General features: G+C 37.9%; 2 protein-coding genes and 1 non-coding gene across 6 annotated transcripts in view; 1 reads left to right on the top strand and 2 right to left on the bottom strand.

The window, feature by feature from the left end:
- Positions 1-742: 742 nt before the first annotated feature.
- TRNAL-CAA (transfer RNA leucine (anticodon CAA)) lies at positions 743-826 on the top strand. Its single transcript has one exon. It is a non-coding gene; the product is annotated as a tRNA-Leu (tRNA).
- Positions 827-2,782: 1,956 nt separating this feature from the next.
- Positions 2,783-7,470, bottom strand: LOC115684192 (serine/threonine-protein kinase AFC3). The gene is made up of 12 exons (XM_030608894.2): positions 7,166-7,470; positions 6,919-7,042; positions 6,194-6,220; positions 5,953-6,106; positions 5,822-5,870; positions 5,419-5,533; positions 5,171-5,262; positions 4,945-5,092; positions 3,865-3,929; positions 3,688-3,785; positions 3,397-3,502; positions 2,783-3,285 (listed from the first exon to the last, which is right to left on the bottom strand). The coding sequence occupies exons 1-12, from the start codon at positions 7,229-7,231 to the stop codon at positions 3,148-3,150; spliced, it is 1,182 nt and encodes a 393-aa protein (XP_030464754.1). The 5' UTR covers positions 7,232-7,470; the 3' UTR covers positions 2,783-3,147.
- Positions 7,471-9,084: 1,614 nt separating this feature from the next.
- The window catches only part of LOC115684190 (protein ANTI-SILENCING 1), a 58,803-nt gene continuing 49,937 nt past the window's right edge, over positions 9,085-17,950 (bottom strand). The window contains exons 6-13 of one of the 4 annotated variants that reach the window (XR_008815237.1): positions 16,541-16,567; positions 15,969-16,061; positions 15,189-15,267; positions 12,148-12,238; positions 10,480-10,585; positions 10,253-10,369; positions 9,966-10,121; positions 9,085-9,491 (exon numbers count right to left, since the gene is read on the bottom strand). Coding sequence is in view for 1 of the 4 variants with exons in the window: in XM_056306477.1 (XP_056162452.1) it covers positions 10,071-10,121; positions 10,253-10,369; positions 10,480-10,585; positions 12,148-12,238; positions 15,189-15,267; positions 15,969-16,061; positions 16,541-16,567 (564 nt within the window). In the remaining 3 variants the exon portion in view is untranslated. Of the gene's footprint in view, positions 9,492-9,748; positions 10,122-10,252; positions 10,370-10,479; positions 10,586-12,147; positions 12,239-15,188; positions 15,268-15,968; positions 16,062-16,540; positions 16,568-17,950 lie in introns of those variants that run through there. The other 3 variants (XR_008815238.1, XR_008815239.1, XM_056306477.1) reach the window with 3 other exon arrangements.

The following is a 17,950-nucleotide window of genomic DNA, read 5'->3' as shown; positions in this document are numbered from 1 at the left end:
AAACCATAAATTGATGTTTTGGTTGTTGGATAGCTGCAGCACTTCCACGCAGCAGCGGTGTAAATAGGTTGCTTTTGCAGCAAGTTGTTTTTCTTGCTTTTCAGGTAATCTACCTCCTTCGCGCTTGCCTTAGCGTAGAGGGAATTATTCAAGTTCAGCCTATTTGCCATTTGAATTCATCATAATTCATGTAGTTTATACTTCCTGTTTTGGCATCAACTGCAGTTGAGTGGGAGCTTGTTAATACTTGAATTGTGTTGAGCCCCAATAAGACATCTAGGTTCTAAGTGAGCTCGTGATTCCTAGTCCTGGGTGTTAAGTCGCTCTCTTTGGTAGATTATATCAAGAACTATAAAGTTGACCTGAAACTTGCTACCGAGCCTCAATTCGTTGAGCTTGAATATCTTTGATCAGTCAAATCTTCCCTTCTCTCATTTTTTATATTTTCCATTTACCAAATTCCCACAATAGACTGCTCGTACTGATCCGAATCTTAATACCATCGTCTTTTCTTCTTGTGTAACTATGCGTGGGCAAACGAGCGCTTCAGAAAAAATTGAAATGCCAAAATTTTCCGGAGAAAGAAAGCAGGAATCCACTTTATTCTTGAAAGCTGTCGTATGAATATCGGCTCATCTTCACTGGGTCTCTTTGTTGGAAATTACCTTTTCCAGTTGATTTTCATCATAAATTACATCGGTTATGCATTACATTAATTAAATTCCGCACCACATTCATTGAAGTCAGGATGGCCGAGTGGTCTAAGGCGCCAGACTCAAGTTCTGGTCCTCGAAAGAGGGCGTGGGTTCAAATCCCACTTCTGACAAATATTTCTGACACAGCTTTTTTTCTTTTTAAATTATTTTTAATAATTTGAGTCCAATGCAATGTCCTTCTCCTCTGGTCAAGAAGATCATCAATGCCATTTCCCCAATATCATGTCTTGTTCAAATACATGTGTGGCCACCATTGAATTGGCCATTCCTTTTCCTCTTTTTGATAAACATCCAATGAGCCTGATAAGATTTTTTCGAGAGACATCTTGCTCGGAGCTACGGTCAATTTAACTTTGTTGACACGGTGAAAGGTGATTTCTCACTGTCGATTTGTAAATCCTGTTGGGTTTGCAAGAAATTCTTAGAACCCCGCGTCATGAGTTCGAAAGTTGCTAGACAGCGAGACATGGCACAAGTCGCACCACAGAATTAGCCGATTTGAGTATTTATGTACCAAAATACGTACTTTGCATTCTAAGTGAAATTTTATAAAGCGTATATGTGAGGCAATTTGTGGGAAGTCATCACATAACAGGACAAGAGAGCCCACTCGATCTCGACATGAAATTAACAAATAAACTTTATTGACACGGTGAAAGGTGGTTTCTCACTGTCGATTTGTAAATCCTATTGGATTTGCAAGAAATTCTTAGAACCCCGTGTCATGAGTTCGAAAGTTGGTAGACAACGAGACATGGCACAAGTCGCACCATAGAATTAGCTGATTTGAGTATTTATGTAAGAAAATACGTACTTTGCATTCTAAGTGAAATTTTGTAAAGCGTAAATATGAGGCAATTTGTGGGAAGTCATCACATAACAGGACAAGAGAGCCCACTTGATCTTGACATGAAATTAGCAAATATTGATTTATCGCAGTCATGTCTTTACAATTAAAAGACACTTTCGTGGATTCGAGGAGTGTCCAATTGAAGACACGACAAGATGCCACTACACTATGACTTAGCCGTATACAATTAGTTATTTTGGGTCTTACGTTGGACATGTCGGAACGCTCATGTTCAAGCCCATGTCATTTTTCCATATATCTAAAGATAATAAGAGATCTTCGACCACAATTTATGGGGTTAATTAAAAAAAAAAGCATCAACTTTAGGTCGATGGACAATTTTGGCCCGAACTTTTTTTTATCCCATAAAAAAGCATCAACTTTAAGTCGAAGGACAATTCTGGCCCGAACTTTTTTTTGTCCCGTAAAAAAACACCAACTTTAGGTCGAATGACAGTTCTGGCCTCAACTTTTTTTGTTGCTTAAAAAAGCACTAACTTTCACTTAAATCTCAAATTTGACTCCCATTGACTTAAAACCATTTATTATCCAACTTAACTATTTCACTTTAGTAATAAATCCACGTGACTTACTGACTGAATTTAAAGCACCATTCATTGTCTTATTCTCTGAGCCACAACCTGAAGAATAACGGTGAAACTGTTCGTTTCCTTCGCTTCATCGGCAAGTTAAAAATAACTCCAGATTGAATCTCTCTAGCCAGAGTTCGTCGTTTTGTCATAATCTGAAGCTGTAGACCACCACTCGTCGACAAACACCATGGATGAGATTCGCTAGGCTCACCACAATAACAATTTTTCTCAAACAAGAATGACTTCAGACAGAAAGTCAACGGAGGCTAAATTTAAGATCATGGTGAAAGTTAGTGATTTTTCATGAGACAAAAGAAAGTTGAGACCAAAATTGTTACTCGACTTGAATTTTGTGCTTTTTTACAAGACAAAAAAAAGTTTACGCCACAACCTAAAGTTCGTGTTTTTTTTTGGAATTAACCCCAATTTATGAGAAAACATGTTATTAGAACACTCGTATCATCTCTCATGCAATCTAAATTCGTCCATGACATATTATACTTCCGTGACATCGCCAGTTACTCACGAACCCTACCTGTTACCGATAGCATTTCCACTCAATCTCGACTTGTCACTCCGCCCCAATGAAGTTGAACCTATTTGAGTATAATTCAGGACCAGGCTTGACCACAATGTACTTCATTCCGCGGCAACTACTCTTCACATAAACGATTACAAGAAGGTTTCTGTTAAATTGACTCCGTGGATTAGAACTAGTCATGGTTATCTTTCTGACGGCCTTTAATATGACTTCCTGATCAAAATTCTATGCTTCTACAGCACAGCCTTTTCCCCCATTAGAAAAGAGGGAGTTTTCTTCTAGGCCTCAGCCATAGGAAAGACGCACATCAGACACACAATGTTACATAGCCGGTGCAACCGCCTCCTTGGTTCCTTTTCCCTTCCAGACCAACCAGTTTTCAGATATGCACAGGGAAAACTCCTTAGTCTGAGCTGCTTTCATGTAAAACACCGGCGGCGACACACCTCAGGCCATATCCTTGAAAAAGGGGTGATTTAGGGCTTCATGAGCAGTGAGCCGTTCTGATGGATTGTACTTCAACAAACCTCGCAACAAATTGGTGAGAGAAGATCTTGAGGAGTCCGCATTTTGAGATACAAGGTTCTGCCACGGTACAATTAACAAAATTAGCAAAAACCATGCAAAATTTCCATCAGTGGAAATCAATAAATCAATATTTACAACTCCAAGAAGAATGGACAACAAAGCAAAAACCTGTAAAAAGTCGAGTTTTTTCACAGCTCTAATACTCTCCCTTGAAACTGCCCCTTCAGGCCAATTTAGACGTGATCCTCGTCTAAAATACTTTTCGGCGCCCCGACTGCCAATGTAAATGAGAAGAATATTAATTTTAAAAATAGGATAAACATCAAAAAACATTTTTTGATGTACAAGTTATTTCTTAGCAGGGGAAAAATTGACATCTAAAGACACATTTGCCATTGAACAATTAAATCAAATGAGACTACAAATATACAATTTAAAAAAATGTTATAAGGAACTTACTTGGCTCCTCTAATCATATGCTCCGGTAGAGGTCCCAACACCCTCTCCATCATTGCCAAATGCTCGAGATTTTCATGGGTTTGAAATAAAGCTTCCCCCTGAGAACACAGGTCCAATTTAAAGGACTTCCTCCACTAGACTTGATATCTGAGCTACAATTGGAACAACAAGACTAACCGTGCATAGTTCAATTAGTATGCATCCAACACTCCATAAATCACAAGGATAACTCCATCCTAAACCTGTAAAAGACACAAAAACAAAAAAAAAGAAATAAAAGTGAGTGTTAAAATTGTTGACAAACTATAATGGCAGCTGAACCAGTCAACCTTATTTGGATAACCACAAACATACAAGCAGAATCCTGACCCACAAAAACAACTCAGCACAAACTGCTCAGGCATAAAAAAGACCTTGTTGACTCAGAGTTAAAATGTGAAGCTAACCATTAACTCCACAAAGTCGAAGAAACATCAACAATCATTGTGCTGATTAAACTGACCCAATACTTATCAAGTAGACCTCCAGCTGCAGTGGCGAATCTCATGAAGAGAGAACTATGTCCATCTTATAGCCAATTCTTCCACTATGTAAGTCGACCTAATCTTAACTTTCTTTCCACTTTATATCAGTTCTATAGAGCTCCTCATCACAATCCAAGAGACAACTTTCCACATGCTAGGACATAGGTACTTGGAAAAAGTCCAAAGCAATAAATGGTAAGAAAGGAAAAATTAATAACTCCCTAGACCACTCAATAGAATCCATTCTCCCAATCATATAACTCCATCATCCATTCAATCAGGCAATACACGACAGATTAGTAAACATCAATAAATTGAATATCTACTACGATTGGGAAAAGAAAGACGACTTGCCATTCACCAATGAACCGCAACACTACATCCCTGAGCCCAGCAACTTCCCCAAACATCAACATCGAGAACACTCCCAACCAGAGCTCTTACAAGGAACCCAATAGTCACTGTGTTGTAAATTTCCTTCATTACAACAGTCGCTACTACATATTATATTCTTCCAATAAGACATCAACAGGATCGAATTTAACAGCCTCTATACCAACATCAAATATCTTTAGATAACAGATTTAGAAGTTTCTAGACCAACATCAAATAATTAGATAATCTTTATTATAACAGAACACATAAACCTACAAAGGTAATCAAGTACAGCAGGGGAAACACATTTATATGTGCTAATGTTCACAAGGTTTTAATGTGTTGGGTGGCTAGTTACCTAGGATAACCTCCGGTGCTCGGTAATGCCTCGTAGAAACGATGGAGCTATGATTTTGATTATCATACGCAGTACTACCAAAATCAATCACCTTAATGGCACTAGACTTGGGCAAGCACCGATACTGCATCGCACCTGAGTTCGTCCTCTGTATGATCCAACAATTTTTATAAAAGAGAATTATCCTAATTATGGCAAAATTTCCAATTTGCAAGAGATCATGTACCTTAAGATTAGGAATCTTAACAGATTCAGAAGATTCAAGAAGTATATTTTCGGGCTTCAGGTCAGTGTGAATTAAGCGCAAATCATGCATATCTGCTCAAAGCAATAAAGCATAGACACTAAGTCACATACAGCAGGAATGAAAAAGCATAAACCCGGCGAAATAACCAGGTGAGGTCTGAGAGGAATGTTTATGAGAACAATACTGGAACAAGAAACTAAAACAAAAGCCAAGAATAATCCACAGACATGCTACAGATTCCAAAAGCTGACGTCCAAATTCTCGAACAAGATCCACAGGAAATGGATGATATCTATTTCTCTTTAGAATATCATATAAGCTTGGTCCAAGCTTCTCAAACACCTGATAACACCATTCAAATGCATCCAACAAAAGGGTTTCTGTTTAGTTTCCGATTGAATGAATATGGTTATTTACAAACTACTAGCAGAAGAGAATGGCAGGTTCAACCAGATGCCAAGTTGAATATCAGCACGTGGACACAAAAATCACCAACCTAAGTTATAATTGTGGTTAAACTTAAAGAGTTAGAACACAGCTTCGACGTTAAAAAGAGTGTTTCAAGAGATATTTCATGGGGACAGAACAAAATTAGCCATAACAACAGCAGAAGTTTGTTGGATTACTCACTATGCATATGTGATTGCGGTAATCAAACCAATTCCGAATTTGAACACAGCTGCCCAGAGCAATTAAGATGCATAATTAGACCATGTTATCTGATCCGGCAATTCAAGAAGCCAAAACCACATAAATAATACCGAGAGCTGCCCCTATCATTCTTGGCAATGAGTTGAAGTATCTCCACTTCAATCATTGCTGCATCGCGATACTTCCTTATACTTCGGACAACCTTAACAGCCACATATTCTTGTGTTTGGCGATCCCAACATTCCAAGACACGCCCAAATGTGCCTACAGCACTAGCACAATGTTGAACGATGCAAGCAGAATCTCAATAACAAATATCTTGAGGACAGCAGGAGCTCTTGACAGGCTAACCTTCACCCATCTTGCTGAGTATTTTATCTGTTGCACATTAAAATTGCATGTGAAGTTAGGATAAACCCACTAAGAGACAATGCCACCGAATAAAAGAGTTAACTCCAGATTCAGTACAAGTATGCCAGCCAGAGGTCCATAAAATAAAATAAAACTCGAGACATAATTTGAAAAAAGTTGCTTGAATCGCAGATAGATATGTAGTGATGACACAACATACAGATCAAACCTAAGAAGGCCTCCGACAAATATATCAAACATCCTTTCAAGGGTGCCCGATTATTCCATGTAAAGAAAAGCAATCCAAAAACACAAAAGCCAGAACTTAGCCAAATTGAATTCAAAAGCAGATATTACGACACAAATCACAGAATCAACAAACTGAGGACCTCGGATGACAACAGAACAGACCCTGAGACCTCAGTTTACAATACCCAAAAGGGCCAAAATGACAGACAAGTGGTTTTGCCTGCCTCATCTACCTCAACACAACGAAAAGACGAGACGACAGAATGAAAGACGCAGACAACAACTTTCTCGCAAGCAAAACAAGCACAAACACACGAAAAAACCCATGCATTGTCGAATGAGCAAAACTCCTCCAACCAAAGCTCCAAAAAGATAAGAAGCCAAACCCAACAGACATAAACCAAAGGAACAAATCACGGTCACGGCAAAAACGCGGCGCGGACAAACGGACATCAGAATTCCGGGAAAAAACATACATCTTGGAGTGAGGTTCTCGCCGAGATTGAACACGTAATGCCCTTCACGGTCGTCGTCCCTCTTCGGAGGCGACGGGTGCCGTTCCGCCACCTGATCACCCGCCAAACCAGATTGGTCTCGCGCCTACAAAAAAGACGATTCCATTCCCCCCATCAGAAACCTCAAAAATCCGTCCTTTAAGCCAGAAACCCTAGCTCCCCCCCGCAACCACCCCACACCCACACGACCCGCTTAACCTCAACGAACCTCCGATACCGCCGGCGGGACGTCCCAGGTGAGCCGAGGTCGTTTCCTCACCCGCTCCTTCTCCATGGATCACAGACGAACGATCGATCGATCGCGATTTCTTCCTCCGATCGTCGCTCGCGCGCCTCGAGATGCGTGCGCGAGGATCACCGGTCGGTGCTTCGCGTATCTGCAACACAAATCAACAACAGGGGAAACGCGCTTGGCGAAACAGGGGACGACGAAATTAGGGTTTTGGCTGGTCCGCTTATGAGGACGAACGTGCTGACGATGACGAGGGAGTGAGAGCATGGCGGTGTGGTGGTGACCACCTGAAAAGGATTATATAATGAAATTTTCCGTGCGGCAATAATAATATCGGGCATAATTTTATCTTAAAATCGGACTTGTTTGGTTCGCGAATAATGAATGACTTTAAAAAATATTTTTCGAAAAATAATAGCTTGAAATAATTAGTCGATGAAAAATATTTTTCATTATCGATAATAATTTATGTCTAAGCATTTTCGTAGACAATGAAAATATCTTGCGTGAATTTATTTTCGTAAGCAATACAAGTGATAGTTTTTTCGAAAAAAAAAGGGATAGTGACATAAATGTTCCCTGAACTGTGAACTAATATATAATGTGATCCCTAAAATTTTAATTTGTCTATGTACTTTATTCTAATGTGTAACGTGGTATCTAAACTTTTAATTTGTTCAATGTTTTCATTGAACTTTTGGTACATATTCAATTTAATTCCCAGACTATATGAAATGTTGAATGTTGTCTTTCCATTCATTTAAGTTTAGGGACAATATTAAATATTTCATATAGCTCATGGACTAAATTGAACATGCATCAAAAGTTTAGGAACCACATCGAATAATTTAAAAGTTTAGGTATCTTTAAAGACCACATTGTACATTGATATAAATTTTCTTCTTTGAGCTTTGTGTATAGCCGTTATGATTATTTTTTCGTCCATTTGGTCGAACCCCTTCAAGTTCGACTTTGAATGTTGTATTTCTTCTTTCTAAGATTTGATTTAATCCATCTAAATTTTAGAAGTTTTCTGACTCGAGTTTATATTTTGGATGAACTCACCCATCATAGTAATTTGCAACTAGGGTCATGAAACCACTTCATAGTAAAAATGGGATATTCTAAGCTTGGACGTATAATCTTTCAATGACTTTTCGATTGCGCGGGAGATGCTATCAAAACGCATCTTGAATATATCAATAGGTTCACTCTTTTGACAACACCCGAAAAGCAGTGGGATAATTGTACAAAAATAATTATATCTATTACATGGCAATCAATTCAATATTCAATCTTTTAATTATACCAATTTAATCTTAAAAATTTTATCAATTTACCAAAATAAATCCTTTCGATCAATTTGACTGAAAATCGCTGCTGTGGACACCTGCCTTTCTACGTGTAAAGCCAAACTAGCTTTTGCTGCTAATGTGGATAATTTTGGCAAAATTTTCAATTTTTTTCATTTTTTCCTTTTCTTCTCTATTTTCTTTTCTTTTTCTTCTTTTACTGCCGGCCCTTAAGGTTTCAAAAAATAAAATAAAAAAATAGAAAACAAAAACTAAATAAATTTACAAAAATTGCGAACATCAGCGATATCACTTAAGATGATCACATCTATCTCAGCAATTTCCGAACAAATTTAATCGAAGAGCTTTATTGACAAACCATCAAAAGTTTTAGGACTAAGCTGGCATTATTAAAAATTTCATAATCAATCGGTCACCTAAATTTTAGAATTTTTTGGACAATTTTCCTGAAAAGCAACGTACTAGAAACCACAGCACTCGGACAACTACAGCCAATTCGGACAGCAACATGTAAAGGAGCTTTAGTCAATCCACGACATAAGCACGTCAACCAAGCATATTTTCTCATGATGCTACGTAAAATGTAGTAACTCCGGAACTCCGGTGATATCTATTTCTGTTGTAGCCTCAACTGCCGCCAATCCTTCAAGGAATGGTTCTGAGGGATTCCAAGAATCACTCTCATGAAAATGACTCGGGTGGAGAAGAACAGTTAAACAACCGGCACTAAAAGAAGAGGCGGGAAGAGTAGACTATAAACATATACACATCTACGTAATCGAAAACATAGGAGAAAGAAGCGAAAGGTTTGGTATTCAAAAGCCCGGAACCGGGTTTGTGTTGCCAGATTAATTGGTTTCTGGCCAAATTCCCCAGTATCCCTGCAATCAGATGGCCAAACACGTTTGTACATTTGCCTCTTACCAAAATCCACCTAAATCTTGAAGATGCAGAAATGCTGATCCCAAAAAATCTCCTCTGCTTCTACTCTGGACAATTACAAAAGAGCAACTGACCCATCAAACAACAGTTTGAGGATAAAGGGCACTCGAATCATGCAAATCATGCTGGTGATAATATTGAACATCGGGTTAATGTCATACTTAACAGTAAAATTCTGAAAACTCGTAGTTTTCAAAGCAAAGAAAGTTCGAATAGAATTTTGAAAGGGAAGCGTGGCACTTCGAGGTCAATTTTGAGCTAGAGAGGGGCCTCAAAGTAAAAGCTCTAGCGAGCAGAATTGAAATAGAGGGGAAAAATAAGCTGCTGTCTTGCTTGAGCAAATTGTATCTTATATACATCGGTTTGGATAAGTTATCAGGGAATAAGACAATAAGTGCAAACAGACAGTGGGACACCAACATATACGTCTAGAACCAAGAACAAAAGGCGCATTGCCCAGTAGAAACGGTCCCTTTAAATTTAAGGGCAAAAAGACAATGCCACTGAAAGTAAATTGTCACCTGTAAAGCAACATTTGAGGCGAAAATGTTCACAAGAGTCTGAATGTAAACCTTTGCTTTGTTTGAACCCTAATTGCCTATTCAGGTGCCGATCGGTGCTATACTTCACTTGGACTTCAAATGGGCCTTGATTTTTCTCAATTCCACCCCTTGTTGCTAAAACAAAGGGAAACAAAAATTCAGCAGCAGCAGTTTCCACATGATCAGTAGGATACACCAAAAAACAGTTACCGTCAGAAATACTAGGGTGAGAAATCATCTTATCCAGAAAATTGGAAAATACAAACCTTATATAACTTGTCCAACAAAAAATCTGATCTTTGTTGCAGCAAACACCACTCCATTGCCATATCATATACTATGGTGTTGGGCTGTGAACAATGCGAAGTAGATACAGCTTCTTTCTGCTTGCAAGAATGGCAAAAGAGCCACAAATATAAAGAAAGGTCCAACTGTACCCAGTCAGGAACGTGATAATGAAGGAAAGGGAGAAAGTGGACAAAAGAGAACATACCATCCCCCGAGTCTGTGACTGCTTTGGATTACTAATTGATAGATGGCCGTAAAATGTTGACTGCTTTCCAGGAGAGCAAGGAGTCTCGACACAGCCGACAAGAGGTCTGGGAAATTTTTTAAAGCACAGAGAGAGAGAGAGAGAGAGAGAGAGAGAGAGAGAGAGAGAGAGAGAGAGAGAGAGAGAGAGAGAGAGAGAGAGAGAGAGAATTATAAACATCGAAAATACACAAAAGCATATTGTCGCAGCACAAGGTCAGAAGCAGCTCCTGTCACCCTTTTGCCCCTTGTTAATGAGTAAAATAGCTAAAAAAAAGAACTTCGAGATAAACTTGTAAAGAAGGTACATTTGTCAACCGGTCTTCCAAATTGCATGGGGAAACAAAGAAGACCACCTGATCAAGACCTAAATTGGTCAACCAAGTAATCTGCACTTTCAAGTCCCCAGGTAATTTCTATCAACTTAAGTTATGCCAGAATCTAATATTTCCATATTGCCCCAACCACTCGATCCACCGATATGTTTAGAGCTAGTATTAACATAGAGTACCACTACAAGGACCAAACATTTATTCAAGGATAAATCTTATGTGACAGGAATCCTATGTGCAACCATGTAACATAGTATGTGTAGAGTCAGAACATGTACGGAATATTAAGCTACCATGTTCACAGAAACAATTAACGAGAATAGACCAGAGGGGAAACCTAAAGTAGCCAATTATATCAAAGTAACTGTATTTATGTTCTATTGCATCTCATCTGTCATGGCTCGACAGCTTTATGGCAAATGTTAGTGCACAAACTCCTTTTTCCAATATTTTCAGCAAAAGGTTAGCATGCATCTATTTTAAGCTGCTGTAAGTAACGACAAAGAGTAGACAAAGGAAACAATAGACCAATAAGGAAAAATCAATTAAAGGAAAATCATGTTTCCTATTCTAGCATTTGCCCTTCCTAAGTTGCAAGACAATTGAAGCGCAATGACACTTTTTCAACAAGTTGTAGACAATAAGAACTGGACTTTAAACAAAAATAAAGAACAGGTCATTGGTTAGAACGGTACCATGATTTCCATAAACTTTCAATTAGTGCTAGCTAACCTAACTTTTTGCATGGGAAGTAAATCACAAATTTTTTGGTTAATGAAACTTAACCCTGCTTTAAGATGTGTTCTCTATATATGGAGAATTTCAACAAGTTGAATTAAAAAGCATCAAGTCCATTTCGCTTCTCATATTAAGGGAAAATTTCAAAAAGTCCCCTGAACTGCAGCCGTTTTCTCAAAAGAGTCTCCAAAGTGAATTTTATCTCAAAGAAGCAAGGATTTTCCAATCTAGAATCTCAGGAAGTAGGAATAGTAGAAAAGGAAACATCATTTTCCTTCAATTCTTCTTGCCCAATTAGCACTTCGTTTCCTTATTCTACTCTTTATCCTCCTTGCTGACTCTACACATACTAAAAGACATGGCACATGCTGCATCGGCAGCCATGTTATTTACTATGGATGTATTAATAAAAGTTTGGTGTGAGTAACATTAATAAATTAACATTTTGTCCTTTCACACAATGTGGCGCCTATTAAAATTCAGACTTGTAAAACGGGAAAAAGATAAAAGAAAAAAAAAAGGAGACAGAACCTAAATAAAATGACCATCTTCACACATACCTTCCATCAGGTAGCACCAAGCATCCAGTATCTAATTCTTTGATGGCTCTCTTTGCTGCTTCCTTTGTTTTGAATATCACAAAAGCTTGACCTATCTCACAATTCACATTGTCAAAAGTAAGCAAGCATGCGCATGAAGCATCGTTAACAGAAGAAATTTACAAAATTTACCATCCAAAATTAAAAAACTGCAATGAGCTAATGGATAGTTGTAAAGTACAACTATACCAATAAAAAGTTTATATGGAAGGGATGTTCTCGCCTTATTTCGTCTCTATTAAAAGTACGAATTAAAAAAAAACCGAAAGAAAATCGCTATACATACCAAACCAAACTCTAAACGAGGGTCATCAAACCAAAGCGTTCGGTTCAAAATTGATATAGCATGAACTGATTGAGCCAAACTAAACACTTGTTTTTGAGTAAATATGGTCGCGTAACTATTTGTACCGACAGTGCTATGAATCTAGACCTGACCAAAAGCGATCTTCCCTCATGAAACTGATATTATTAGTTCAAAATCAAATGATCTTGTCAAAAATAAAATGTCGTAAAAGCTAGCATCTAAAAAGCAGTATAAGAAATATCTATATATACTGCCTGCTTGTGGGAGACCTGTAAGCGATGCTCCCACTTTGGGAATACCACAACTAATCCAACATCAAATCAAAAGTTAGATGCTCAAAGGACAAAATTGTAGAAAACAGATTATACATTTCCATTTTACAGTTACTGAAAGCTACGAGAGAGCATTAAGTGACTGCCGGAATGTTCTGCACCATTGCTATACGTTAAAATAACTCGTGCTGTTTTCTACAGCATAATTTACAATCCTCAGTGTCATTTGCAAGTGTCGATACAAGGAGACCTGTTGCCTTGAGATCCATTCAAGTTTCATTCATCACGGTTGGAACACTACTTTGTCAATAAATGAAGAAAATAATCCAATAAAGCAGTTGACCCTTTTGTGGTCATACTTTCAAACAAGTTAAATAACATCCAGAAAAGGAGATTGGCAACATCAAAGAACTAACTTTGAAGGTGGAAAATCCAAAAAAAGATTCTTCAAGATTCGTGCCTATTCACCAGGAAATCACAACACATAAGCAGGAGAGAAGATGATATGCAATAGCAATTTCTCTCGGGAATCTTCTGTGGATCGATTCTGCCCACACCATCCAAAGATTCATAACCTTGAGAAACAGGGAGAACACCATCACAAAGCGAAGAGGTCTTCCCCATCCTCCTTCTTAACAGAGGAATATTAAATACATCCATCATCCCCCAACAATCCTTGACTTGGATCCAACAAGTAACTTGAAGCTCAATCCCCACTCTCAAGAGACAGATGACTGGGACTTCTCATTTGATAATTCACCCAAAGCAAGATCCATCATAATCACTAATGAACGAGAATCTAAAGCACGACCGCGATTACCTAGAGTTGGCTATTTTCGGGAGTAAGTTCGAGATAAGACTTGTGTCTCCACACATTGCTGAAAACACTTAGCTAAATCTAGAACATGTTCACCTCCATGATTACCGCACAGATCTCTAGCAAAATCCAAATGAAACTAAGGAGAGCTTTAAACAAAATCCCTGAATATGCACCTGCCAGAAAATGACAATATAAGCAGTCCAAACTTCCGCATCCCTGTGTTATCAGCCCAACCCACACAATCCTTGTTTTATTGAACTTGTTATTGGCCTTTGAAATGACCAAATCTTCTCATGAAGTAACTACCCACATCCTGCAACAAAATCCCTCTAACATGATTATCTGTCTAGAACTCCAACAACTTGCATCCATCAAAATTAATATCTGTCCATGCCTGTATCTTTCAAGAACAACAGCAATTTTTATTTTCACGCCTCAACAAACCAAGCACTCCACCTTGCAACTCCACCACTTAATCAAGTACACCTGTGCACAATTATCTTTGATTGAACCTCTTCAGTCCTTTAAAAACAAAATCAGAAATTGGCCCTCCACAGTGACGTACCCGTCTATTTGCTCGATAAATGCAGCCCATATACATAACCTCCCTTCACTCTGAACTCAGGAAACTAGCTCTCTGCTAAAGGTAGCTTGATGACAATAAACCAGAAAATGTACACAAATATTTTATGATTAGAAGGGCAGGGTACAGCAAAAGCAACAGTAACATAGACAGTGGATAACTTAAATGAGAATGCTGCCCGAAAATTGAAGGCAAGAGAAAACAAAAAACAAAAAGAAGCTAACACAACTAAGAGGAGGATGAAGAGAGGCCAACCAGGGACAACAGCGTGAGCGTTGCGCGAAGGGGAGAGAGAGAGAGAGAGAGAGAATGCGATATGTATCATTAATCTGCTGATCTTAAATTCAATTTGGAATAAATTTTTCTATCAGAGTGGTCCGACAAAACAAAAGTTAAGATCCAAACCACAACACTCCACAGCCCGTCAAACATTCTGCTTGCCAATAACCCCGCTCAACTAGATGCATGATGACTAATATAAAATATAAATTGGCCATAGAAAGGCAAATAGGTAAAACCATAGAACAACTTGCAGCTGTATAATCCAGCATTTTCCCAACGTAGTTTTTTTCACCAACAACCATGATACCGTCCTCATGTATGAGAATCCTTTATCATCCAAGCATAGTAACTCAGTATTATTAAAGGCATGTTTGCTTACAATTAATCAAAAGCAAAACATACTTTTTTGCTTTCCCGCTAAAATTTAAATATTAACTACATTTAGAAAATTATTAAAAAGTAATATGTGAATCTTCTGTGTCAACTTTTATATATGAAGAAGGTTTCAGGTGTTCCAGATTAAAATAAAGTAGAAGAACTTGAGCTGCAAGATCCTGATTAAGCAAAAAGAAAAAGAAAAAGTCGATCCAGAAACGCCCTATATAAGGGTGACTGGAAATTCCAGTCATCAGGGTCACATCACAACTACATCTCAGAGTGTCGAATCATTTAACCCAAGTGTGATATTGCAAGTGAAAAATAATACAACAAAATCAGGTATTTCTGTGCATTTCTTACCATAGTGAGGGCTAGAAGTTGTAGTCTGCGAAAGCATCTTTGCTGAGCATTTCTCCTCCAAGCCTTGCCAAATTATATCCTGTAAGTTATAACACTATTGTAGTGATGAACTGCAGTGGGAATAATCCAGACAAAGAAAAAATCACTAGGCCACAGGGCTTTGATACGACATTTAGAAGAACGGGAACTCCCCAATGGATAGTACTCCCCGAAAAATTGTTCCACTAGCTAGACCACATGCTTTGGAAGCAAGAATATATCATGGGAAAGAACCTTAAAAGTACATAGTGACTTGAGAAACATCGGCTAGCATGGTGGCTTTAGCAAGAGGAGTAATATCAAATAAGGCCCAAATCAAACTTAAAAGATCCCAATCATACCAAATGCCGAATTACCGATGCATATTCGGGAACACCTGAGTTATTAAGAAACCTCATACCAGTATTTTCCTACGTAAGGTAACAGACTGACAAAGTGGTTTAATTTAGAGCTCCCTCTTGACAAAGAGATGGAAATTCTATAATAACCAATTTAGAAGTGCCTTAGTTTCCTATTAGTAACAGCATTCGGAACTGGACAAATTTGTACCAGTTTACTTTGTCAAGCTCAAGCAAAGGATCTTCATAGTTATTTCGTGCTACTAGCAAAAGATCTTTATAATATGTAGGATGCTAATTGTTTGGCCAGCCAGACAAGCTTCTCTGATGAAATGAGCTGTGACTAGCTGCTTGAACGAAACTCATCTAAAAGTTTTTCCAAGTTTGCATTAATGGGGATTACCTCAACTTCAGTCGAGACATAAGTTGGATCCAAATTTCGAAGCAGAACAAGTGTTCCTTCCTTGCATGCAGTCTGCATTCTTTCTTCAAAAGGCTGAAAACAGTGTATGACACCATCAATCTGACATGTAAGGTACATCCCCAGCCCATTCAAAAAGAAAAGAAAGAGAGTTTGGGCCAATTGGAAGCTTTAGTCTCTTGGCAACAAGATACTCCCATGCTAAATCATAGTCAATTCTATATTTGTTTCTCTTTTAGCACCACAATCAACAACATAATATATCAAAGTCAATTATCATCTTTCTGTTATTTGGCTGGTTAAAAAGAACAGAACAAGGGGAAAGTGTCCTTGGTCCAAACACTTACTGAAAATTGTAACTTCCACACTTTTGGCATATAGGGGTTATAATCTTAGATGTAAATGCTTGGTCTTGATAAGCTCTCTTTGTAGCTTCCAACTCTATTTTGAGTTGGCACCTTTTGGTGCCTCATTTTGAAATTCTCTTACTTAGCGAATAATGATATAATACAGAGAAATAAAGACCAATAGACAACAGAAACAAAAGTACTTACAGGCTCCTTGAACCATGTGTTCTTGTCCTGTCCAAAGAGCCAAAAGTAAACATAAAAAGCTAGATCCAGGGAACTTAAAAAAAATGACTGGCAATTAATCATATTGTGACAATTATAAGAGTTTGAAACTATAGGTAATTTAGGTACAGTAAAGAAACACCATTGAATACTCTACGAAAGAAGTAATTAATGACAACTAAAACCGTAAGAGATCATTGTAAAAGCAAGGATTACACATCATCAGAAACCCATAGCAAATTCCAACCTACCAATCCGGTCCGTTTTAACCATGCTAATTTTGTTTCTTCTCTTTTCAGTTGAATACATGCATTCTATGATGACCATTCTTCTCACCTTATTCACCCCATTTACCCTTTGGTTGGTGATTTCAATTTACAACTCTTTCAACCTTTTCTCATCAGCAAAAAGGGAAGTAAAAAGAAAAAAAATTAAACCAACCACCATGGTAAGGGGAGAACCACCAAACCCAATCCATCAATCTTTAAATAATCATGTAACCTAAGATACTGCAAACAGCCCCATCTACTCTCTATTCAATGAGGTGAAGCTCAAAGTCTGATGCTTGTATAGCATCTTTCTTAGCAAACATAAAAACCTAATACAACCTTGAATTTCGAATAGGCAGGCTACTGAAAATGAGGGAAATTCTATAACTGCTGTAAAGGTTTGGCCTTCCACCTTTATTTTGGCATTGTGGAGGCCGCCCTCTAGACAGTGTCTTTCTTTTTATAATTTGTTAGACAAGTTTTCTAGCTTCTAGATCACAAATGGGATGCAGCCCCTGGTGCACTTTTACATACATACATACAAAGATTATCACTCTAAAATAATAAACCCTAGACTCCTAAATACATGCAGCAAACTTTGCAATCATGTAGCAATCTTCCTATAAGGGTGTTCCATGAGGGATTTGAGAGATTTTCGTAGCAAATTATATATCCATCAATTGTTACCATAAATTACAAACCAAGATCAGGCTAAACCAAAACAAATATCATTCAAGTCAAACCAATTCCGTTCAGTTTTATTCAATCTCCATTTAAACGACTTATTCCATCATTAAAATCCAAAAACCAAGCTAAGATGTTAGAACTTCACTTCAGTTAGATTTGGTTCAAATTGAATAAAAACAATCCCCCTTTGTTTGGGTGGGGTTAGAGGATTACTAAACTTCCTCTTTATTGGACTTTCATCTTGAATAACACTATAGACACTCTTAGGGCCCGTTTGGTAACGTGCCAAATAGTGAAAATTTCTGTTCTTTTGTTCCCAGGAATAGTTTGGGAACAGAAATGCGTTCGGTAAATTTTTTGTTCCTGGGCACATTTTTGCAAATATTTGTGCCGAGAAACAGTTTTGGAAGAGAAACAAGAAGTAAAAAAAAGTTAC

Source organism: Syzygium oleosum, unplaced genomic scaffold (assembly GCF_021117445.2).
Source record: "Syzygium oleosum isolate NSW1041296 unplaced genomic scaffold, Sole_v2.1 Sole_v2.44, whole genome shotgun sequence".
NCBI classification, from domain to species: Eukaryota; Viridiplantae; Streptophyta; class Magnoliopsida; order Myrtales; family Myrtaceae; genus Syzygium; species Syzygium oleosum.
The sequence above is the reverse complement of the archived record's forward strand: the minus strand, read 5'-3'. Positions and strand labels throughout refer to the sequence as shown.